Here is a 24,784-nt window from a genome sequence, read left to right on the forward strand (position 1 = left end):
TTTTGGAAACAAAACAGCATTTATGTGAAACAGTAATTAGAAATTTAATTACTGAAGCTTTTGAACAATTTAGGGCATCTCTGCTGAATAAAAATCTCACTGACCCCAATTTTTTCTAAAGTACTGCATGCTTTTTTTTTCACTCATTTAACTAAATGTTCTTCTCATGGCCAGTCACCCAGAAAAACTGAACTTAAACAATGCTAATGAGAGGAAACGAATGTTTCCAAACAGGAATCAAAGGCGCTAGAAAAGAGAGAGAGATCAGGGATGATCTCAGCCATTGTTCCTCTGAAGTCAGCTTGATTTATGACATCCAGGGAACATTACAAGCCAAACTGCACATGAGGGATGCAGCAGGAGCTACGCTGGCCTGACCGCTGAACCAAGCATGGGTTTAACAGTGATTCTGCTCAGCCAGAAACCGATGGAGTACCTTGGAGTTGGCTAGCTCTTTCCTGGTGCTGGCTCTGGAGCTGGAAGCTGGTCTGCAGGTTGCTGATCTCCACTTCATACTTGGCTGCCGTCTGTCTCCATTTGTCCAGTTCGGCGGTGACTGTGCTCAGGTCTCCCTGCAGGGCGGCGATCTCTCGTTCCCGCTCGGCGGTGGCGGTCTCCACGGCGTGCCGGAGAACCAGGATCTCCTCCTGGGCGCTGTAGAGCTCCTCTCGGGTGATGCTGATAGTGTTCTCTCTCTGCTCACGCAAATCCTCCATATCAGACTGGAGCTTCGCCAATTGAGCTGAAGACAAAGAAGAGTTGCAGTGATTTCGCCATGATTAATGGATGGTAATAGACCTAAAAACTAACATGGCAACAGAAAATATTGACCAAAGCTGATGTGATGTTTAATTAGCATTTCTGCTATGGTTAGTCCTGGATCAACAATATTGATTTCTCTTTGTTTGTTTTTTGACTTTTCATTATGATGAACAGATCTTTCAGTCTGGGTTCTCTTCAGTTCAGTAAACATTACTTATAGTGTTTCTGAAATCTAATAATTAATCACAGGTTTGAGCTTTTTATGTGCAAAAAAAAAAAAAAAGCCTGAGGATTCAAATTGCCATTTTTATAACAAAATTCAAACAATAAATGTTGTTCTGATGCATGTGAACCAATCATCTCTTCTTCTTTACTACTAGTTATAGCAAAAACAAAAAGATGAATGAACATGAGAAGGTATGCAGAATAAAACTGTACGACGTAACGAAATGCATAATTTCTCATTTCATCTCTCAGAGTGTTTCAATTGTGGAAAATCGAATAAAACAACTTTTACCCCAGGAAAGACATTTAATCTCCATGAATTCATTAGTCAGAAAAAAATAACTGTAGAGAGGATCATTTTCATGAATATCTGCACTATATTACACATTCATTATATTACTTACTTATATTACTTACTTAACCTTATATATTCATTATTTAATGTGTGTCTAAATAAGTCCGTCTTGAAAACAATCTTTTTATCACAGACACTGTGATTTGGAGCAGAAATATAATTATATAATTAAAAAGTTTATGTAAAACTGCCTCAAGTGCAATATACATGTTTATATGCAACTCTTTTTTTTTATTTTTTAAGTTGAATATTAAAACAAATGTAATTGAAAATTTTAATTTCACATTTGGTGTTTAGGTAAAATAAAATAATTTCAATAAAAACTGGTGCAGAACCATAAAACAGTAAACATTTCATATAAACAACTGCAATTTCTATACTACACAGTTTTTATTTACATTACACTTTTATCCAAAGCGACTTACAGTACATTCAGGCTTTATTTGTATTTGAGTGTTGATTATTAATTAATTAAATATATATAAATTAGGTTTTCAGCTAAATTAAAATGTTGATTGTGGTTTCACAGTTTAGGTAAAAATTAATTTCATACAATGAATTGGAGTAGAAACATTTTTTAATTAAATAATTAAGATGAAAGTGCAATTGAAATGTTTATTAATATATTTATATATAACTCCAATTTTATTCCAGGGTTGGTTATTAAATACATTATATGTCATTGATTATTTTTATTTATTTATTTTTTGTTTTCTGTAAAAAAAAAAAAAAAAAAAACTGCATTTCATTCTTAATGTAAAAAAAAAAAAAAAAAAAGATTAGGGTGCGTGACTATAAACGTTTCATCAGCCCATACTGATTAGATTTTAAAGTGGTTCTGAAGATTAAAGCATGATTAAGTGTTAAATGACTCACTCTGTAAGAAGCGGATCTGTTTCGCAGATTCTTCCGTCTGCTGTCTGTTGGTTCTCCTCTCCTCCTCCAGAAGAGCTGATGAGAACAAGACGCTCAGCGATTCACACAGTGCAATCATGACCCTCGATTATTAATGACGAATCCCTATTAAAGGAGCGTTTAGCACCCTGCTGTACCTTGCAGCTCGAGGCATTTCTGTTTGCCAGTGTTGGCGAGCTCCTGTGCCTCCTGCAGCTCTCGGTGGAGATGAGGAATGACCTGCTCAGTGTCTCCTGACTCCATTTCTACAGATACACACAGAGCAGACGCTGAAGTGAGGGAGAATGAAGAAATAACATGGCTGACACAAAGTCATAAAGACATCAAGAGAGATCAATTGACAATCTCACACCCCTTGTGTTGCATTTATAACTCATCCTGCCTGAACATGAATTATGCTTTAAATCATACAGCTTGTTTGCGAAATCCTAGTAATTTTCTTAATGATTCTAGTCCTTAGAGACTCAAGCATTTATACTTCATTTTTTTTTTTTTTTTACATCTAAACGCATCTTTAGGAAGCCATTATGTTTTAAAACCTATTTAGTTCAGGTTAAATTTGCACTGGAGTTTAATTTGGGAAAAGGTTGAGATTTAAGTGCATTCAGTGATGCAAAACCATTAAGGATACAGTAATTAAAAAAAAACTAAATTGAGAATTTTACTATCTGAGCATTTAAATACTGCAATAAAATCTTACATCAAACGATATTTTAAATAGAAGTAATTTTAATGCCACATAATTAGACAGTATAGTGTATTTCTATTAACAAACACACACAAAAACATTTAGTTTAGGAATAATACTTTTTTTTGGAGGCCAGTGCATTTAGAGCTGCAAAATTTCACCACTATTTTTGATACAGTAAGTGAGTTTTGAAAGACTTTTTTATTTTATTTCAACCTGTAAAGATACAGAATTTCACTATTTGAGCATTTAAATACTGTAATAAAAATGTATACTAAAGCATTTTTTTTTATTTTAGTAATACTTTAAAAATGAGACTTATAATGATGAAATTACTCTGATTAAAACACCCTAAAGAAACTGAAAAGATGCATTTGAATAGCAAAACATTCATTGTGATACATTTAAGAGCGTCCGTTATTATGACTCCTATTTAGTGGCATTTAAGTTATTATTTATTTTGTTTATACAAACATTGTATTTCTAGGAATGCAAATGTAAAAACGCTGCAGTTCCTAATAAACGCATGTTTTCATGGTCTCAAACTGCACACACATACAATCAGATTTCTGTGCTAGAAATGCTTCTCCCTAAAGACCAGAGCCTCTGTGATTGAGACCAATCCATCACGATGGGTCAAAATGACACATTCTGTTCGACCCTATGGGCAGAAACACCAAGCACTGAAACACGATTACCGTAATCCAAAACCAAAATACTTGCTCAGAATCAGTTCATGAAGGATGAAGTCCAGCACACACTCAGACTTCTCTAAAGGAAGATCTACAAATGAGCCTTTGGCATGACCTGCATCAGGCCAAGAAAAAGAGGCATTAGACACTCTCCTGCGTTCCCTCATATGACTTCATGCCGAGCAAACGCACATTTGCAGTCTCTCTGAGGAGCATCCAGTTGGTCTCTCATGTGGCCTTGTAACAACAGGCTTTTGGGAAACCTCCTCTGACCATAAACTGATGAACGTCCCCCTCTCTGAACACCCTACAGATGTCGGTGAAATCATGTGCTAATTTAAGGGCTTGTAATCAGTCATGATGTCAGACGAAGGGTGTTTACTGCAAGCGAGGGAGTTGTTTTCAGGCGAAATGATGAAACGAATTTGTCTTTTTAGTGGTGTTTCTGAAGTTTTGCCATTTATTTAATGAGAGGGTGCATGAAGTGGTGTGTAATCTCATTCTGCTCCTCCTTCAGGGATTTCATCAAGAGCGTCTCAAAAGGATTTTATGGCGGAGATTGTGTATCACAGCCATATAAGGTTACATGTGTTCAGATAACTCTTCATTAAGGAAATTGAATAACTCATGCCAGACGCCTCGGTGTAGATGCAATCTAGAGGTTAAAGAGCAATTCAACAGCGCCTCCTAGTGGTGCATTTTACCATATATGGCTATGACCCACTACAGGGCCCAAACACATTTTTAAGGGGATAAAGTTAACAGTTAACTAAAGCGGAAAAAAAGAAAAAAAATTTTTTAAATGGGATTTAAATAATTTAATGTTGTTTTTTTTTTTTTTTTACAAATAAAAAAAAAAAATTAGAAAATGTAAAAAAAAAAAAAAAAAAAAAAACTAATAGTATCTTAATGATAATAAAATAAACTTATTTCCTCAACTTGTCATTTTTATTTAAGAACCAGGTTCCTCACGGTTTTGGGAAAACCTGGAAATATTAATGAATTTTAAAGGTAAGACGTTTTGTTCCTGAAGAGTCATGAAATTTAGGAACTTTCTAGAACAAATTTTTTTTCTTATGTCAAACTCTAAAATATTATTAAACATAACATTAAAATATTATGATTAGAAAATACTATTTGTGTAGAATGGCTGTGTTAAAAATAATTGTAAAAACTTATAAAACATTTAGATTCGGTATTGAACCAGAAGAACATTCAGTTCTTTAAATGTTATGAAATTTTAAAATAATAAAGCTATTTTGATTTCATTATAACGGATTTATTATTATTTATTTTAATTGTATTAGTTTAATGAATTATATATTTAGAAAATAGGGAAAAGTAACTTTCTCATTACAGTGAATGCACAAATGGGGCTATTTTGGAGATTGGTGGGGCTTTGAGTCAAAACGATTGAGAACCACTTATTTCATGAGATGAAAAAGCAGTTAACTTCCCTTGGTTTCAGCTTGGCATCCTATTTATACAAAATTAATGCACTTAATGTCTAATATCAATATTCTCCATAGTTTTCCAAAGATAACTTTATATACATTTACACTGGGCATTCAACAACTTGACTTAGCATGCACTACACCTAAGGTCAACTTATGAACTTAGTATTTTTTTTTTTACTGCATCAGAAAGTGGGATTTACATCATCTATCCAGATTTCTCCTCCTCATCTTTAGCTGGAAAAATATGCATGCTACTCAAGTGAAGAACAGGCCCCATTTAAATCAAGAAGAAAAAAATAAGGTAGAGAGAAAAGCTTAATGTCCCAAACCTCCCCAAGACTGCCCTCAAACAATGAGGTGCTGAAACTGGTGCTTCGCTCTTTATCTGACGTCCCGTTAAAGGACATGAGCTCACTGCCTTCACGAGAGCTGATGACTGAATTAAGATCAACTGAATGGTGAAATTCAGAATAGCCAACAGTGAGGTTTCTGCTGTGTCGTCTCTCTCATTTAGGACAGATACAGATATAGTTCACCAGTAAATCCAGCCAGGTCAAATGACACTCGAGCCACACATGGTCAATCTCAAACTAATCGCACACAAAGAGTCTATCAGGGGCTTTTATCTCCCCAGCAGGAGCTTAATAACACCATATTCTACTTCAGCAAGAGCTCTCCCACTTTAAAAGTCCACTTAGTTTTACTCAAAAACACAAATAATTAAACTTCAAATAACCATTTTTTCAAGTCAATTGACCCTTAGAGTTGATTAAGTTCCTGAATATTCAATAAGCAATAAATATGTAAAGATGGGGCGGTCATATGTTAATGAGCTTATGACTGACATATTGATTTTTTGAATAAGCTGCTTTTATGGTATACTTTCAATAAATGGCTTTTTTTGGACTTTTTAATTAATTATTCATTATGTTTAATATGTAGTATGGCTGTATAATATTTTAATATAAAATCCTGTTTTAGATTATATGACCCTATATGAGCCATGCATGTGGGGGAGCCAAATGTGCTTCTGTCTGATTTGACTCAGCAGGGTGAAAATAGATGAATGCTCTCGATATTTTCAGCGTGAGCGGATGAGTCACAACTGAGCTGACGATATCTGAGATGAACCGAATCTAGAGGAGCCGCTATGACTTCTAGAAAACAAACTATCAGTAGAGATAAGTGGCCTTTCAGCACATGTCACTGTAGCGTCTGTTTCTCCACCATTCATTAATGTAACTGCTGCTTAAACATGGTTTTAAACTATGTTAAAGGGCTTTCATTTAAAGCAAACTTCACATAAGAAAAATGACATTTACATTTAGTCATTTAGACATTTTCTGCCTGGCTATGCAGAGGTAACTGCCATAGCTGTAGGATACTATGGAATGTCAGTTTAAATTTACTCTGAAAGTTTTCAAATGTAACACTGAACAGATTTAGAATTCTGGAGAAACTAAAAAGTGATACACTGTATCAGTTCAAAAATCAACAGCCCTTTTCCTCTGACTGACTGACTGACACACAGACGTCTGAGCGGAAGCTGTACGTGACATTGTGAGAGCACTCAGTGTCTAATAGGGCTGTAATTGGTTTACATTCCAGACTTTCCTCCAGTGGAACATAAAGTGGGGCGAGAGGAAAGATCTGAGGGAGAGAGATAAACCAGGATGAGGCTGAGACACCTGCCAGGAGGACGGCCTTCGAGAAACACGCTAACACCTTTGGGTCCCACCGCTGTCACTTCCAGCAGATGCAGACCTTATACAGAAAGATTGGGGAATAACACACCCAGCACAGTTGTGCCGCATGCCAGTCCCCTGAGCACTAATGAGTGCAGATAAAGAGGGTGACTAACTGCTCAGGCCAGCCAAATCACACAAACACACCCACATCAGCACTGACGCTACAGACAGAGAAAACTAACACACCAAAGAATGGAGGGAGTACCTTTCAGAAGAGAAACCCTGTTCTGGGACTCGTTCAGTTCTTGTTCATCCATCTGTCCGTCTGGAATAAGAGAAAGAATAAAACATGAAAAAATGAAAAGGAGAACAAAACAAAAAAGGACAGAAAGAACAAAAAACAAGAAAACGACAAAGAACAAAAAAGAAAAAGAAAATGAAGGGGAAAAAAAGAAAAATGAAAGGGAAAGAACAAAAAAATAATCAGAGAAAGACAAAAATAAAGTTTGAAAAATAAATCAGAACAAGTTACATCACAAGTTGTAATTAATATAAAAGATAATATATATATTTTTATTTTTTATTTTTTATACATAACCAATGTGTCCGTGTTTCACGTACCTGATGTGTCGTCGCTGCTTTTCTCCTTGCTGGGGCTCAGAGTATCTGACATATCACACTCTTTAGCGTCTATCTGGTTTTCTATGGAGGCAGAGCGGAAGAGACCACTTAGAGCAGAGGGGTCACACACTCATAACTCAAAACAACATTAAAATAATCATACTTGTATAGCCATCACACCCTTTATCAGGCTCACTCTGGATGTCTAAACAGGTGTGTGTTTGTTTGCTGTTAACATATTAGTGACGATTCCTCTTGATTTACCACAGCAGGCAGTGATTGAGCCCCCTTTAGTTCATTCTCTCTGGCTGGTGGTAGTTATTGCCCACACATGGTCATTTGAGTGACCTGGGCTTCCAAAGGGACATACAGTCACATGCTAAACTAGTTGCTGATTAAGTTTTGCACTGCTGTAGTATCCATGTGGACTAAAATGAGTTATAAATGGGGTTTAATTAAGGAGGTGGTGACAGCGGTCTAAAGAAACTCCTGGAAACATGTTCATGCTGCCACTAATGCCTCATCTGATATGACTGAACTGCACCTCAAATTTCAGCATCTTTTCAATGAAAGTTGGAAATGTCATTTAGAAAACACTATCAGTCAATGCTGTCTAGATACTTCCGTTACTCACAGACATCAGGCCAAATAATTCACACTGAAGTCTATTTATGACCTGAAAACCACCCTTCCTGCAGTTACATGAAAGATGAATAAGCACAGTGTAGGGAACGACCAGTGACCAGACTTTTTTCCTAATTGATGCTGTACAGTTGCTTGCACACAATCTGTATTGTAAAAAGCGCTACATAAATAAAGGTGACTGACTCACTGGTTATTGTATTTAAAAATTTGAACGTATAAACAAAAAAGTTACCTCAAATAGTATGTTTTAAGGCTATTATTATTATTGTTGTGTGGTTGTTAGGCAGAATGAACTGAAAGACTTTAAATTGTAAAGGCCCATTCACACCAAGAACGTTAACTATATAATGATATTAGCGTCCACACCAGCGAACGATATTGTTTGCGTATTCTAAGCGGACGCGCGTCTGCTGATTTAAATTCTCAAGCTCATTACAGTAGGATTGATTCTGATTGGTTAGCAATATTTTTATCGTTCATCAGAAAAAGAAAAAAGTTCTGAAAGTGATTCCAACGATAATCATTTCTCTGTGTCTTTATCGTTATAGTTGTGGTGTGGACTCCGCTATTCTTTAATATTGAGAACGATTTTTAGAACTATACGTTTATCGTTATCTTTATAGTTATCGTTCTTGGTGTGAACGGGCCTTAAACAAAAAAAGTTTACCAGACCAGTTTGTTTTAAATGTATCATTTTCATAAGGCAGAATTATGTAAACACTTAAAAATTTAAATGAAAATGTTACAACAAACAGGTTTTTCTTTTGTTTTTTTTCATACCAATTATTTAGACTAGATTCAAACATTTTAAAATGTAAGAATTTTTTATTGTTTTTTGTTATTTTTATCTATTAATATAATTATTATTAGGCTTAATATATTAAAACATTTTAAAAAGTAAACAAAAATACAACAAATATTTTGTTTTAAACCTACTATTATTATTATTATTATTATTATTATTATTATTATTATTATTATTATTTGGCAGAATAGATTTTAAAAGATTTTAAAATGCAAGCACTAAAAAAGTTGCAACAAATAGTTTGTTTTAAATCTGTTATTATTATCATTAGGCGGAATAGATAAAAATGTTTAATGTAAACAAGAAGCTAGTTAGTACAAGCGGATTTGATTTTCATAACCTATGATAATGATGAAGCTGGATGATTTTAAAGTGCAAATGAAAAGGATACAACAAATAGTTTGGTTTACATCTATTTTATTAGGCTAAAATGATTTAAACATTTTTTTTTATGTAAACTTTTTTTTACCTGCTATTTTTATTATAAGGACAAATCGATTAAAACTCAAAATGTAAATGAAACTTACAACAAGGAGTAAACCTACTATTATTATTTTAATAATAATAATAATAATAATAATAATAATAAACAGCTAAAACTTCACTGGCGATTATGATTTTATGAGAGCTCATTACAGTAATGACCCTGACCTGATCATGTTCTTCGAGGATGCTAAAAATAACCATAATGCTCATTCCTGCCACCCAGAGACTGCAGTGGTTTAATTTGGTTTTAAATAGAGTCCAGGGGTGAAACCATGAGCCTGCCTTGCCATCAGATTGCATCATATCCTAATGTGATGGCTCTCTCAAACCTAGCTTAATCTAGAAAGAAACAGACTTGTGACGATACCTTTAAGCCTGTCCGGACTGGCCAAGCTGTTGTCCACTGTCGTCTGGTTATTCTGAAGATGTGCATCAATGACTTCTGTGGAATAAATCAGGAAAACATGTCAGGCCTCTTCTCCTTTTCTTGAATGGTTCACCAGAAGTGTGAAAATGCTCTTAGTGCCTTTCTAAATCAATCGATTTAAAAAAAACAAAAAACAATCTGTGCTCTTACCATCAAAGTTGGACAGCTTGTTAATGGAAGAGTCCACAGCTTCCTTCAGCTGCCTCACCGCTGGTTAAAAAAGGGAAAACTTATGTCAGTATATCGCTCTCTTCATGCTCACTAAACCAAACATGGTGCATCCATCAAATATTCAGCATTAAATATGACGCAGCACTGATGCAGCCCAACTGAATACTGTATCAGCAGCAGCAACAAAACTGCAAAGTGACACATGAAAAGCATCAGTGGAAGCTCGTAGACTTCAGAACACAAGCTGGTGAGAGTGAAGAAAATCCCCAGGAATAGAGAAAACCCAAGTGAAGTGAAAACAGATGCCATGCAAGTGTGTTAGAATCTGTGTGGAGTTTGGAGAGGGATATTCACTTATGTATTAAGAGACTATATGCATCTCAGGGATAGCTTATGAGCTGAAATAACACATTTTAAAATTACAATGGACAGTGTCTATAACAGTGTCTCTGATTCACAATAGAGTTAAATATATTCGCATACAGCATGACCTCTCAAAATGTATTGCTTAACATAAAAATAATTCTCATTTTTGATCAAACTCGAACTGACTTAAACTTACGTACAAATCAAAGCAAATGCCCAGCAATATTACAAGCATTACAAGCTGAATTAAAGTCAGAAATTAACCCAGCATTTCACCAGATTTGGAACTAGGTGTTTGAAAAACTACTGTCAAATACACACTCAACACCAAAACACATTTTATCTTCCAAATTACAGAATCACTTGATAAAGATAACTGCACATTTCTTTCTTTTTAAATTTTTTTTAATTGTGAATATGCATTTTTTAATAATAGTTATAAATGAGTCTGCTGATCCTAATGCACAAATGATATTTAATAACTAATGTATTTCTTGTTTTAAAATGCGCTTTGAGCTCAATAATGGTTCGGAGTCCGATTCAACCTACTTTTGAGTTCATAAAAAACCCACAAAAACTCCTCTAGCATCGCAAACAGACGGTAGACTTCATATTAGTTCCAAATGCCAAAAATAAAAAGTCTGAAATTATATAGCCCTGCATTTTGAAACCAAAATCCTGTGATATGCAACTTATAAATTACCTAATTTGATGATGCCGAGTTCAAAAATATCAATAAAACCCATCACATTCAAATTAATTTGAAATAATCAATTTATTAAAATAACAGAAGTAGTCAAATATCAATTTTTTATGGATTTAATAACATTTAAAAAGTGTAATTTTACCTTACAGTATTCAAGAGTGGACAAGCAGAAACCAGCATTAGGCATAAAACTATATCTGCAGAATTAATAATACATGTATAAACTGGCTGAGAATTGAAAATATAGGTGTAATCTGGCTCAAAGGGAGACAGAAATCATTTTGCTGATTAAGGGACGTTATAACTGCATTTCAAAAGTAAAAATGCTTCAAAATGCATCATATTTAGTGACAAGGTGCAACATGCTTGAGCAAAACAGACACTAAGCTCAAAATTAGTAAGAAACAAGTATATTGAGTAAAAATGATGCAGGCCAGTGCTTTATTTAAAGTCTCTGTAAACACCGTCCTCACTTTACAGAGTAAAATGAAAATAGCTGCTGCTTGCGTTGGTGTTGATTCATAAGATGGTTCATTAGTACGGCTGAGGAAGACGTTGAAAGAATGCTGTGTACTCACATTGACACTCAATGTACTGTTGGATTAAAGTGCAGTCTCCTCCACTCTTTAAAAGAAAGTGGTCTACCAAAGAAAGAAAAACCCTCCATTAAATGAACAGCAAATGGAAGAAAACCCCACATCGAGGGGCATCAGATGATATTAGAACAGAAGCCAGATCGACAGGATACAACATGAGATGGAGGCGACAGAGATGCAGAGGGCGGGACACGGACACAGACGGGAGACGCCTCGCTGCCCTGAAGAGATTGACTGACACCTGTCAATCACCTGACATGGAGGTCTGGGACTGATGATTCCACCTCATAGATTTCAGAAATACTCAATTTGGATGGGAATCTTCCAAATAAAATCTCAAAATTATGTCTCTCTCTAACATTTAAAAAAAAATTGGGGCAGTACATAAAGCAATTTTATAGTTGTACATTATACAATTATGATTATATTACTTAACTTTTTTATTATACAGTAAATATTACAGCATTATTACAATAGTAGTCCTTGTAAATTGTGTTTATTTAGTAGAATTACTACTACTGCTACTACTACTACTACTAATAATAATAACAACAATAATATTACATTAAGGTTATATTACTTAAAATTTTATAGCCAAATTGTACAGCCCTACAAACAACCACAGCAAACTTTAAAAAAAAAAAGAAAATTAGGAAAAAATAAGAAAAATAATTAAAAGAAAAACTAAAAATTAAATTAAATTTAAAATAACAATAAAAGTATGTTTTTGTAGACGATTCCATTCCCTAAGTTTCAAAAACACTGAACGTGTCTCGGAATCTTCTAACATTTTCAAAATAAGAGCTTTATTGTTTAATGTTTGAAAAAGATATTAAGAATGCCATAAAAATTTACTAATATTAGTGTCTGTAAAATAAAATACTGCATTTATTTGGTTAACTGTTGTATTATCTTTTTTAATACATACATTTTTTTAACATTAAAATACCATTACGGAAGCAATATTTTAAATTTTCTTTTATTTAGAAGTAGTAATAATATTAACAAAGACAATTTATGATTATAAATAATATTATTATTTTATAGTCATATTGATATTTAATCAAACATTTGTGAGCAAACTTTGTAGCCCTATAAGCAAGCACATAAAACCAGAAACTAATTAACTAAAATAAATTACAATTTCAACTGCAATCACTTTTTTTTAATCAAAAAGTACATTTTCCCCCAAATCTTGCAGCTTTAAGCCAGTTTTCTGTGCATTTATGCTCTTACAGCAAAAGAAGTGTACATAATCCGTGCTTTAACAACCACGCTTTTAGATGCCAAACGATAGCATCTTTGAAGTTTTCAGTCACTTGTGGCTTTGCACAGGCTGTTCTTACTGAAGTGAAAACCCCATGTAACACTACACTAATCATTCCTGAGATCAGTGTCTTTCATGGAAATGAAAGATAAAGACACAGTTCAGAGAGCCAAACTTCTCTGCCAAAAGGTTTGTGGTCTGTGGCGCACCACTTCACTAGTTTCATTTGCCTCTCATATTATTGCCAGAGAATGTAGTCCTAGAAACCGGTTCAGGAATATAAATAAGCAAGTGATTTCTGGTCTGTTTCAAACTCTACTGCGACACCGACACAGAGTTTAGCGCCAACCCTAATTCAACACTGACTAAATGACACTTATAATATAAATAATTAGCAAAGTGGTAGAATAAGATTGGTCCTGAAGTCTAGTATAAATAACTAAACAGGTCCACCAGCTTGGTTCAGACTACCTTCCTCATATAATGCTTAATTAATCAAATCCTCTGGAGGAATATTAAGAAACGGCCAAATTTGGGGGGGGGTGAGTCAAGTAAGAGTCCTAAACTGTATACATAGGTGCAGAACACACATGCTCAGTGCAAAAGATCGAAGCCTTCAAGACAGGACAGGTCATAACGGAAGCAAAGCCAGACAGACAAAAAAAAAAAAGAGGCACAGAACCAAAAATGAAAACCAGGCACCCAAAGGCGAGCTCCCATGCGGATTAAGTGGAAGAGGCGATGCAAGGTTAGCAGCACACTAGCAGACGCATGCGTCTCCAACTCACCTAAACTGTTGTTCTCCTTTATGCTTTTCTCCTGCAGCTGTTCTAACCGGACTGGAGAACGACAACGAGAAGATTTGGGATGACCGAAAATAAAAACAAGAGCTCTATACTGACAGGTGCTCCTCCTCAGCCCGTTTTGTATATTTAGTTAGCGTGATAAGGATGTGCACCGTTCCCGACTGAGAGAGATATAGGATGCTTGTGTGTTTTACCTTGCAGCGCCGTTAGTCTCTCATTCGTGAAGTCATTGTCTGCTTGCAGAGCTTCGATTCGAGCTTGAAGCGCCTGCTCCTTATCCTCCAGCTCTTCAATCTTCAGCTGTAGCTCTTTCTTCTCGTTCAGGCCTTTCTGAGTGAGATCCTCTTGTTTGACTTCTGCCAACTGAACACAGACGTTGGAAAGTGTCAAGGAAGAGTTTTGCATTTAACTAACATTTTCTTAGGCCAAACAAGGCATAAATTGGTTAGTTTTTTCATCAGAACAGATTTGGAGAACATGCATCCCCTACTCACCAATGGATAAATTGTAGTGAATGGGTGCCGTCAGAATAAGAGTCCAAACAGCTGATAAAAACACAATAATCCACACCACTCCAGTCCACGAGTTAACATCTTGTAAAGTGAAAAGCTGCATTTTTCTAAGAAACAAATCAATTATTGACATGTTTTAACTTTAAAACATTGCTTCTGGCCAAAATGCATAATATTGCTTGCTCTAAGTGAAAAAGTCCAGACAAGATGACTTCTTCACTACAGAAAGCAATATTATGGATAATGGACTTTAATTTTAGCTGGAAGCAACAGTTTAAAGCTACAACATCTTGATGTATTTGTTTCTTACAAACACACAGCTTTCACTTTTCCAGATGTGAACTGATCTTGTGGATTATTGTGATGTTTTAATCAGCTCCCATTCTGACGGCACCCATTCACTGCATTGGTAAGCAAGTGATCCAATGCAACATTTCTCCAAACTCATCTACATCTTGGATGACCTGAGGGCGAGTAAACTGTCCGCAAATGTTCATTTTGGATGAACTATTTCTTTAAAAGATTTAGCAATTTAACAGGTTTTACAGCAGACATGCCTTGATCTTTTCCGTCAGATCCTTGATTTCATTGACGGCTCCATTGTATTTGTTGGCGAGTTCTCTGAGCTCCTCCTGTGTGTGTTCATTCATCTCTCTCAGGTGTGTGCACTCGTCCTCGGTGTTACTCAAACTCCTCTGCAACACAAAAACGGATCAATTGCAACAAATACAACAGAAAACATGGATATAACTAGGCATGATGTTTAACATCGAAAACTTCCTTTACCATGGTAAAATCCATATGCACAGACTCCAACTTGCGTATGGCTTTATCATTAACAGCAAATCATCATATTAGAATGATTTCTGAAGGATCATGCGACATTTAAGACTGAAAATGCATGATACTTTAAATATATATTCAAATACAAAAAAGTAAATTTAAACGGTAATATTTCAAAATATTGCTGCTTTTTCTGTCTATAAAATTAAGTAAATGCAGCATGTATATATATAAAAACACAGCTCTCTAGAATAGCTCTTATTAAGGCATTAATTCTAAAGTTAAATGCGTTTTTACCTCCACCTCAGACAGCTTCCTAACCACCTCGATTTTCTCCTGAAGGACCCGCTTCAGGGACTCTTTGGCTGTCGTCTCATAATTGTGTTTGTCCTCTGTTAAGGCTACAAGCTCCTTTCGGATACCATCTTCTGGTTGGTTCTGAGAAAACAACATGCTTTGGTGAAACGGGAACTATGTTTGTGTCAGCACACATCCTAATACTCAAAGCAGACACGGGGCCTTACTTTGGAATATGCTTGCAACTGATTCCCCATCACCTCCAATCTAGAGAGTAACCGGTCTTCATCGATTAAAGCCTGGATAGACACATGAACAGATCATGCCATCAATTAAATACAGTGGAATAAACAGGCATAACTGTAACATATTCTGAGCACTACTAAACCTGCCTATTGAAAGCCATCTGTTCTGAATAATAAAAGCGGTCTCCTCTTTAATTGTGATGTACCTGCCAGCTGCTCTCAGATGCTTCCTGTGTGCTGGCCAGCAGTCTCTGTAAAGTGGCCAACTTCTGCTCCAGCATCTGCTCTCTGTGTAAGGCCTCCTGAAGGACACAAACACAACATCAACATTATCTGATTTCTAATATGCATAACGATATTTATACTACTCAAAATGTTTACTTTTATTCAGCAAGGACTTATTCAATAGAGCAAAAGTGAGAGTAAAGACTGCAATATTGTTAATTAAACGCTGTTCTTTTTAATCTTGATAATCCAGAATAATATTAAGTGTGTATCCGCATATTAGAATGATTTCTGAAGGATCATGTGACACTGAAGAACGGAGTAATGGCAGCTGAAAATTCAGTTTGCATCACATAAATAAATTCTATTTTAAAATATATTCAGATAGAAAATAGTTACTTAAAATTAAAAAATATATTTCTAAATATTAGTTTTTTTTCTGTATAGTTCATTACATAAATAAAGCCTTGGTCCGTATTTCTTTCAAAAGCATTCAAATCTTATCGGAGACTCCAAACTTTAAACTAAATCACATTTGATTATTATAATATACATATATAGTGTAATAATAATATAAATGATTACAAAGAAAAAAACAGTAACATACTAAAATATTTTATATACACTGTAAAATATAATATATTTAGATTTTTTTTTTTTTAAGTATATTAGTATTTTTGGGAGGTAGAGCATGACTATATATAGTTTATACTACTTTCATTTGAAAAATAATAAAACTAATACTGATTAATAACAATACTCCTATATAAGTACATTTCATATTTTCAGGACAGTTCACTGAACAGACGAACATCTCACTATGCATCTTCACATTTGAACTCTTAATGTCTTTAGATGGCCAGTAGAGGTCAGAGTTGCTCCATACCTGCAGGTACTGGGAGAGCTGAAACAGTTCCTGAGAATACATACTGGGTGTATTTGCAGACACCTGCATAACAGAAATAAAATAAATAATAAAAACTGTGAAAAGGAGATATCTGCACACAGTGTATATGCAGTGTACATGTATCTGCATGCCTCAATAAAACACGACTGAGCATCTTTTCACATGCTGTCCTTGATGCATCTGAATCAGCAGCACAGTTTAAATAAAAAAAAAAATCAAATGAAATAAAAAATAAAACCAGCACCAAAAGAAACAACATCTTCTGAAAAGGTGAAAACTGGCAAATAACCTTGGATGGTCCCAGTCTAAAAGAATAGAGACCTTGTAGCTCTTAAATTGAATTGCCTCATTCCTAGCAGTTGTAACACTAACAATCCAAATAATGAAATCGTGACTCAAGTCTAGTTACGTTTATTGAATCCACATGAGGAGACACTCACACAGTATTCTTATACTGACAGCCTCAGATGCTGCGGTCAGATATAGCAGTGCTATATGTGGTTTAAGGCGAACACCAGTCCATCCACACGGTCTTCATTAGAACAGATGGTGTCTCTGAGCGATGATGTAATGATTTTGTCATCATCACAGTTGCAGATGATGTCATCACTCTGCAGACTGACGTCATTCAACAATTGTGTTTCCTAATCCAATCTGCTCAAGTTAAAAGTTCTGACTGAATTCGAAACACACTCCACTAAACATTCATTATTATTGTACTTCACTTTAAGGCTCCTACATTCAAAACCCGCGACAGCAGAGTCACAACTTGTGAGCAATATTAGCTCAAAAACTATGCATATCATTCAAGAGTTCAGTCAGTATATTTTTGGATGCATTAATTAAAGAGTAACAAACTTTCAAATGGTCAATGTACTTCAAAAAACCTTGCCTTAAACAAATCACTTCAGTAATGCATAATACAAAGACAGCATGTACTGTCTAGTGGTGTCTGCATGGTGTCAGTAAAAGCATTTGACTCTTGATGCACCAAAAAGCACACAATGAAAACTGCTATTATATTTCCGTTTAAACACGAACATGATTCAGCATGAGTACATATTTAAAACTTCTAAAGGAAGACACCTCTGCTCTGGGAATAAATCAATACACAACTAAACTGTTCCCTGTTAAAGCTCCACAGAGGCATCCCACACGTAGCATGGCATGAGAGGATAACTGCATTATCTAACTTCATCTGGACCACCTCCAGGAGTGTTCACAAATACACCATATAACAGCCTGAGGGAGAGCAGCGTGCCAACATAACACAGGGTGTTGATTCAAAGCAAAGACTTAGAAATCAATGGCATTCATAAGAGAGCTGCCTCGAGACAACATGCTGTTTGAGATCCAAAAAACAAAAGAACATAATGAACTGGAAAACATTCATTGATGACCACTGTTTGATTTGAACAAAAACAACCTCATATATATATATAATGCATGAAGGCAGTTGTGAGCGCTTACCTTATCAATAGCCAGTGGCAGTGGTGCTGGAACAACACTGGAAGAGAAAGACAGATGGTTAATGGTTGATAAAGATGTCTAAGGACACGATGCATGAGGAAAGTTAGCTGCAAATATTTACTAGCCCACGTGATTCAAGTTTGCACTGTTAATCTTTTACAGTACTGCCCTTCGATAACTTTAAACTATTAGCACACCGCTCGAGAGATGAGGCTTTGCGATACAGCTTGTGTTTCACTGACCTTTTTTGCTTTTAACATCAAAACCTCTTAAATGTCACAGATGTACTTAAACCTATCAGTGTTTTTTTTGTAATCTATTTTGTATCAGTGTTTATTAACATTCTGATTTGTTTAAATTTTTATATTTTCTTTTTTTATATTTTTTCAGGATGTTTATGTAGTTTCTATCCATTTTTATTTCTCAATGACATACTGTTATAGTTTTTATGAATTACTAGTTTTTATTATTATATTTATATTTTATATGAAATTAGTTGTTACATTTAAGTAAAAAAAATGTTATTTTTTATCAATATATTTCTTTCAATTTTAGCTGTTATTAAAACACTATTAGCTTTTTTATTATTATTTTATTATATATATTATTTAAATTTTTAACTAATTACCCTAGCACATCTCACCAAATCCTTACAGCCTTTGTAATACATTACATAATGTAATATACAGCATGAACTGCGATATGGCCAATAAAAAGAACAACAATCGACAGCATATTAAGACATGAAATTCAGAGCTATTAATCTCAGACATACTATTTATCAAAACACAGATATCTGCTGACTGATTCCAGCTGTGTCCCTCCACATCAGCTCTCTAGCTGCCAAAGCTGCACTTAAACACAGTTTCTTTCCCTTAATCTACACACATAAGTCTGTGGGTTCAAAAGGTCAGCAGTGATACCTGTGGACTATGAGCTCTAGAGAGAATCCAGGCAGAAACAGAATAATGAAAAGCTGTCTGTCACTGGGACTTTGTAAAGGAAGTCTAACCAAAGAGAGTCTGAAGAAATGGAACAAATTAACTGATAAACCATAAAGCCTGAAGAACTAGAAAAACATGCCTAACAATGCCTCTTTATCCAACAAAACATTCTGATCAAACATGACAAAGATTCTACAAAATTCCAATCCAGGCCAAATATGATGCTATAAACGTTGCATAAATACACGTAGGGACAGAAATACAGCAAAAGTTACACAATATTTTCCCCAATAAAAAGCTTTTATAATAAAATAAATAAAAACAAATAGTAAAATAATTACTTTAATAAGTCAAATTAAAATAAAACATAAAAATAATAAAATTAAATTACATTTAAAAATAACAGTCAAATTAAAATTTAATTAATAAAACAATAAAAAGTAAATATTTAATTAAATTTAAAAAAATTATAAAACAAGAAAATAATCATTAAAGCATTAATCCACATCTGTAAAAATAATAATAATAAAAATCAGCATGTGATCACTAATCATTGTGTTTCATTGTTCAAAGAAACACAATGATTAAGTTTATTAATTGTTAAATGACCAGCCTTAAAGCTATATTAAAGACCAGTTATCCAGATGGGTGTATTATAAAACATGTAGAGAGAGGAATGATGAGTAAATAGTTCTGGGCTCGACAACACACACCCATATAAAAACTTCCTGCTTGATACAATTCACGTCAAGCATTTTCCCCACATACTGCGCCATTGCTTCAAAGCCTGCATGGAAAAGTCTTGTTACCTGAAACGTACGAAACGTAGACTTTATAGCGCGACACCCATCAGAGGAGCAGATTTCTGTCAGTCATCGCTTCTTGAGATTTTACTTTCAGGCACTTTGCAGAAGAAACATGTGGTCATGCTGTCTTTAGCAGCTCGATGACATGGCAGGATCCTCGTCGCGTACGCAAAATCAAAACAGTGCGGTTCTGTCCGCTCCACACGGTCCGACACCATCCACGCCTCTAACAGCGGTCAAAGTTCAAGAGCTCGTCATGTGATAGTTCCAGACTCTTCTGAAATAAAACACTCCAAAGTCCCTCGGAGCTCCAAACCCATCTGAAGAGCTTCCAATTTTCATACGCAGAGAAACTCAGGCGGGATAATAGTAGCAGAACCTGTTCCTCTGGCTGTCTAACCCTACGGCATTGGCTCACTAACTCGTGCAATGAAACAAAGACGACGGGTTGGAGAGCATTCCAGCAGACATGGGGGAAGTCCATAATAGTGATCAACAAACATCCTTATAAATGTGGTATACTCTAATGTAACGCAGAAAGAGGTTGTATTTGGAACAGCATACTACCTTACTAATATCTGTGTGGTATATATGCATACTGTACATAATGGGGAAATTGGCAACAAATAATCCCAAGATATTTTTGATCAGCATGCATTAATCTAACAGCCCATCACACAGCAGAAATGAATGTGATGACAGGGATTTAGTGCATATGTGGCTCATATGTCTGCATGCTCTGTGTGTCTTGTGCCATAGTTTCATCTACTACACAAACTCAAACTTAAGGGACACAGTGTTTTAATGTCTGCATCTCAATATTGTTCCTGTGGTTCAAGTGGTAGGTTGTGGGTTCGATTCCCAGGGAACACATGCTAGGTAAAAATTGTTAGCCTGAATGCAATGCAAGTCGCTTTGGATAAAAACATCTGCTAAATGCATACATTTAATATAATGAGTATTTTCAGCCACTTTACACCATTTCGTTTGAGAAAATTTACTACGTCAAATATATACTCAAACTAGGGATGTTAACGATTAATCAAAGATTGAATAATTGTCGATAAAGAGATGCAATCGATCAAAGCTATTAAAGCGTGAGGTTGTGCGTGACAGTGATCGTGTATAAATGCGTCATCATTTATTCGTAATGTACAAATTAGGCTGTTAATGTGATTTAAACTTTAAAAGTATATTAAAATAGAAACAACGCAAAGTTCTTCAACATGGAAAGCAATAGAAATGTAGTAACCAAGTAATTTCAACAGACAATTATTTAATATTGTATGCAAGTTGTAGGAATGGATAGCCTGTCGTGTGTCCTGCAAAGTGTACAATATTAAATAATTATCTGGTGAAATGACAGTTACATTTCTTTTGCTTTCCATGTTTAAGAACTTTGTGTTCTTTCTATTTTAATGAACTTTTAAAGTTTAAATCATTTGAAGCCTAATTTGTACAATAAGAATGAATGATGCACGTGTTTTATTGTACACGAGCTGCAAGCAGCCCAACATTAAATCGGTTAACCGACCATCGATAGCTTTAATTGCTTGCATCTCTTATCGACAATTAATCTATCATCGATTAATCATTGACATCCCTAATATACATGTATAGATGCGTGTATGTTTGGATAGATGGATTTGCTCGATGTTGTTGCTCAATGCGGCACCATCATTTAGATTTTTTTTTTTTTTTTTAATTATAGTAATAAAAATAATTTAGTTCAGTTAGAGAACAGACACTACAATTACAAATATTTTTTTTTACATCAATATGTATGCCATGCCTCCAAGCTTTCTTATGCGTTTTGCTAATAAACGTTTTATATTTCTTAGGTGCATTATTATTTCTTTGGTTTATAAAAATGTTTAATGTAACGTTAAGTGAGTTTGTTCTGCTTTGTTGTCCATTCAAGTAATCAACGCGGATTTGAAAGTGAAAGTAAAATGCGCACAGGCATTTTTAAGCTATTTAAAAGCGAAGGAAAGTGAGGAAAAACCCTCATCCCCCTGTGACACCGGTATTAACGTTGATTAACCGGTGGGAAAATGTAATCATTGTCACAACCCTAGTGTATACTTAAAAATATGTAGGCATGATTCTATTTCTAATTCTTTAATTTGAAGTTCAGAACATTTAAGATATCAACACATCTCACTAGAGCATTGAGTAGCTTCAGGCTTGGTGTCTTGTGAGTGTGTTTATGTAATACAGAGATGAGTCACAGTAACTCTCCTGTTCCAAGCCTACAGCCACACACACACAAACACACACACACACACACACACCATTTTTAGAGGTTTTTGTTTCAATATGGCAGTCATGGGCTCACTGATAATTCATGAAGACTTGCAGATATCAACAGAGCCACAACAAACACTCTAAACTGAATTGAGAAGCATTTTGTTATTTAAAACTACTGATTAAACAAATTAATGTGACTTTTTTCAATATTTGGCATTTGGAAAAGCAGATAGAAAATGATAAACCACAGGTTATTATCTAAATTATATATATATTTTTTTAAACATTGATGACAGACTCATGACGAAAATAGCCATACCAACCCTTCAGTCATTGATAAAACCAAACGAGTCACATATTAAATTACAAGGCCTCATTTAAGACTGCACTTCTGTGAATGTCAACTACAGTTAATTTGAACATATCTGCTGTCTAAAATACAGCTACGAGGAACAGTTTGGATCAGTAAGTCCGAAATTGTGGCTTTTTAAGAAAAAAAAATGTTAAGATTCATCATTGGTTTAAAAAAGATTTAACAAAATAATAGCAAAACAGCTTTTATTCCAGTATCACAGTCAAAAAGGACTGTACAGAATAACATGCAGAAATTAAACAGGCCACTGGGGAAACCAATAAAGTATGATTGGCACATTGGAAACCCATTACATTTCCAATGAATAAAGTGGAAACAATGTTCCAGTTCTAGTTGTGCAGTTCTTCTGCAATCTGTGATCAATTACAATGGGAAAGAAATCGAGTTTACCCAATGGAGGAAATGGGAGATCTCCATCCAGTGCTTGACTTTCTCGCCCTCCAGATGGAAAATAAAAGCAATCAGAAGCGGCCCAGCCCTCGATGACGATCACATCTCTCTCGTTTTCCGTCCTTCAATAAATCTATCCATCCCTACTCACAGAGCAACAATTCAGATCTATCTGAAAGAGGCTAAGCGGACATCATCATGTGGAAAGAGTGAAGGCATTTTGCTGAGAAACTCTGAATGAAGGGGAGATTTCTTAAGCAGATGTCTTTTGTCGACTAGCTGGAAAGAATTTCAGCAGGCTAGTGGGACGTAATGCTTTTAGAGAAACAATTTTTCATGCTGCCTTTTTGACCTCGAATGGAAACTAAAAGCCCTGACCATAAGCATGTACAGCAATCCCTCGAATGCATCTTCTAATAAACCGAAGAGGGCACAGACACATGCCGCTAACCCCAAACACAAATCTCTACTGCCCTGGCTGGGCTCCAAAGGCAAGAGCTCAACTAGATGCGTGTGGCTTCTATAAATACATCCACAAACTGGAAGTGAGCATGCAAAGGGGTCGATAGCTCATCCAAAGAGCTCCACTGCCTTCATGGGACACAACTGATTGCTGATGATTGCTGAACGGGCCAAGAGGATGAGAAAATTGGGAGTGGAGTGAACGGAGATGGGACAGTAAGCTTGTGAAACTACAAATGACTCATATAAAACAAGTAAATAATTTGTGAAGCACTAGCATCATCAACCTGCTTGTGACAAATAAAAGTACACACACACACACATATATATATATATATATATATATATATATATTAGGGGTGTAACGGTTCACAAAATTCACGGTTCGATACGATACACTGATGTCACGGTTCGGTTCGGTACGTTTTAGATACAGCAAAATGTCAAAACATCAACTTTTCAGAATGCCGCAAGCGCACTGCGGGTCATGTGACAAGAACTAAATAATCAGCTTCATCCTTTCCCGTAACAACGTTGAAAGCTCAGCCAAGATGAAGGAGCAGCTGATCATAGTTGTATATGGATTGCAATTTTGAAATATATTTAGTAGCAGAGCTAGCCTACTGCAAGCGATTTTTAGAGCTGCAAATCCATTTATCCTCTACTGAAATTTCCGAGTCTTCATTGAGAGAGCAGCACATCATTGTTGCTTAGCAAAGACAGACGCCTCAGGGGCGCTTCTGCCCGAGCGCTTTGGAAAGGAGGAGAAAGACGCGCCTAGCGTTTTCCACGCGTTTTTAGGCGTTATATGTGAACGGCCCTAAGGCGCTCACTCACTCAGCACGCGTGAAGGCTCGTTGCAAAATGTCTAATGCATTTAACAGACCAGAAATAGAAGATCCTCCAATAACCAACAGGTCTGGTGTTTGAGTGCACTTCCCTGTAAGCTATAGTGGTGATGACAGAATGAATGGTAAATAGTAAGGTCTCATATCCACGGCTATAATGTAAATGTAACGTAAATGAAACCTACCAATCGCCTACCAAATCACCATTATAGCTTACAGGGAATCCAAAGTGCACCCAAACACAAGACCTGTTGGTTTTGTATGTAAAATACAAACAGTATATTTATTAAATTATACATAAATTTGTGTGTGTGCCTATAAATACATTAATTCATGCAATTTATATGTATTATTCAGTAAAACAAATATTTTACTAATATACTTTATAATAAAATATTTGTATAAATATTTATACATATGAAAAATAATAGACCATTTAAAAACAGTTTTACACACACAACACACACATTTTTGTAAAAATATAAAATATAAAAAAAAGAATCCATATAAATTCACTAGCTGAGCTGCCATTAACAGACTAGTCAATTATTAAACGGGTCAAGAATCCCTGAGCCAGTCCTAACAGAGAGGGTT

At 35.2% G+C, this 24,784-nt stretch overlaps 1 protein-coding gene across 6 annotated transcripts in view; it reads right to left on the reverse strand.

The window, feature by feature from the left end:
- Nucleotides 1-24,784, reverse strand: part of LOC113055440 (sarcolemmal membrane-associated protein-like) — a 48,568-nt gene that overhangs the window by 7,473 nt on the left and 16,311 nt on the right. For 2 of the 6 annotated variants that reach the window (XM_026221749.1, XM_026221750.1), the window contains exons 4-19: nucleotides 18,118-18,154; nucleotides 16,627-16,689; nucleotides 15,722-15,817; nucleotides 15,498-15,569; nucleotides 15,271-15,411; nucleotides 14,748-14,885; nucleotides 13,873-14,041; nucleotides 13,661-13,711; nucleotides 11,588-11,650; nucleotides 9,917-9,976; nucleotides 9,707-9,781; nucleotides 7,404-7,484; nucleotides 7,048-7,107; nucleotides 2,395-2,502; nucleotides 2,219-2,293; nucleotides 437-742 (exon numbers count right to left, since the gene is read on the reverse strand). In XM_026221749.1, coding sequence (XP_026077534.1) covers nucleotides 437-742; nucleotides 2,219-2,293; nucleotides 2,395-2,502; nucleotides 7,048-7,107; nucleotides 7,404-7,484; nucleotides 9,707-9,781; nucleotides 9,917-9,976; nucleotides 11,588-11,650; nucleotides 13,661-13,711; nucleotides 13,873-14,041; nucleotides 14,748-14,885; nucleotides 15,271-15,411; nucleotides 15,498-15,569; nucleotides 15,722-15,817; nucleotides 16,627-16,689; nucleotides 18,118-18,154 — 1,595 coding nt within the window. Of the gene's footprint in view, nucleotides 1-436; nucleotides 743-2,218; nucleotides 2,294-2,394; nucleotides 2,503-7,047; nucleotides 7,108-7,403; nucleotides 7,485-9,706; nucleotides 9,782-9,916; nucleotides 9,977-11,587; nucleotides 11,651-13,660; nucleotides 13,712-13,872; nucleotides 14,042-14,747; nucleotides 14,886-15,270; nucleotides 15,412-15,497; nucleotides 15,570-15,721; nucleotides 15,818-16,626; nucleotides 16,690-18,117; nucleotides 18,155-19,870; nucleotides 20,226-24,784 lie in introns of those variants that run through there. The other 4 variants (XM_026221751.1, XM_026221752.1, XM_026221755.1 and 1 more) reach the window with 3 other exon arrangements.

This window comes from Carassius auratus, chromosome 36, assembly GCF_003368295.1.
Source record: "Carassius auratus strain Wakin chromosome 36, ASM336829v1, whole genome shotgun sequence".
Taxonomy (NCBI): Eukaryota; Metazoa; Chordata; class Actinopteri; order Cypriniformes; family Cyprinidae; genus Carassius; species Carassius auratus.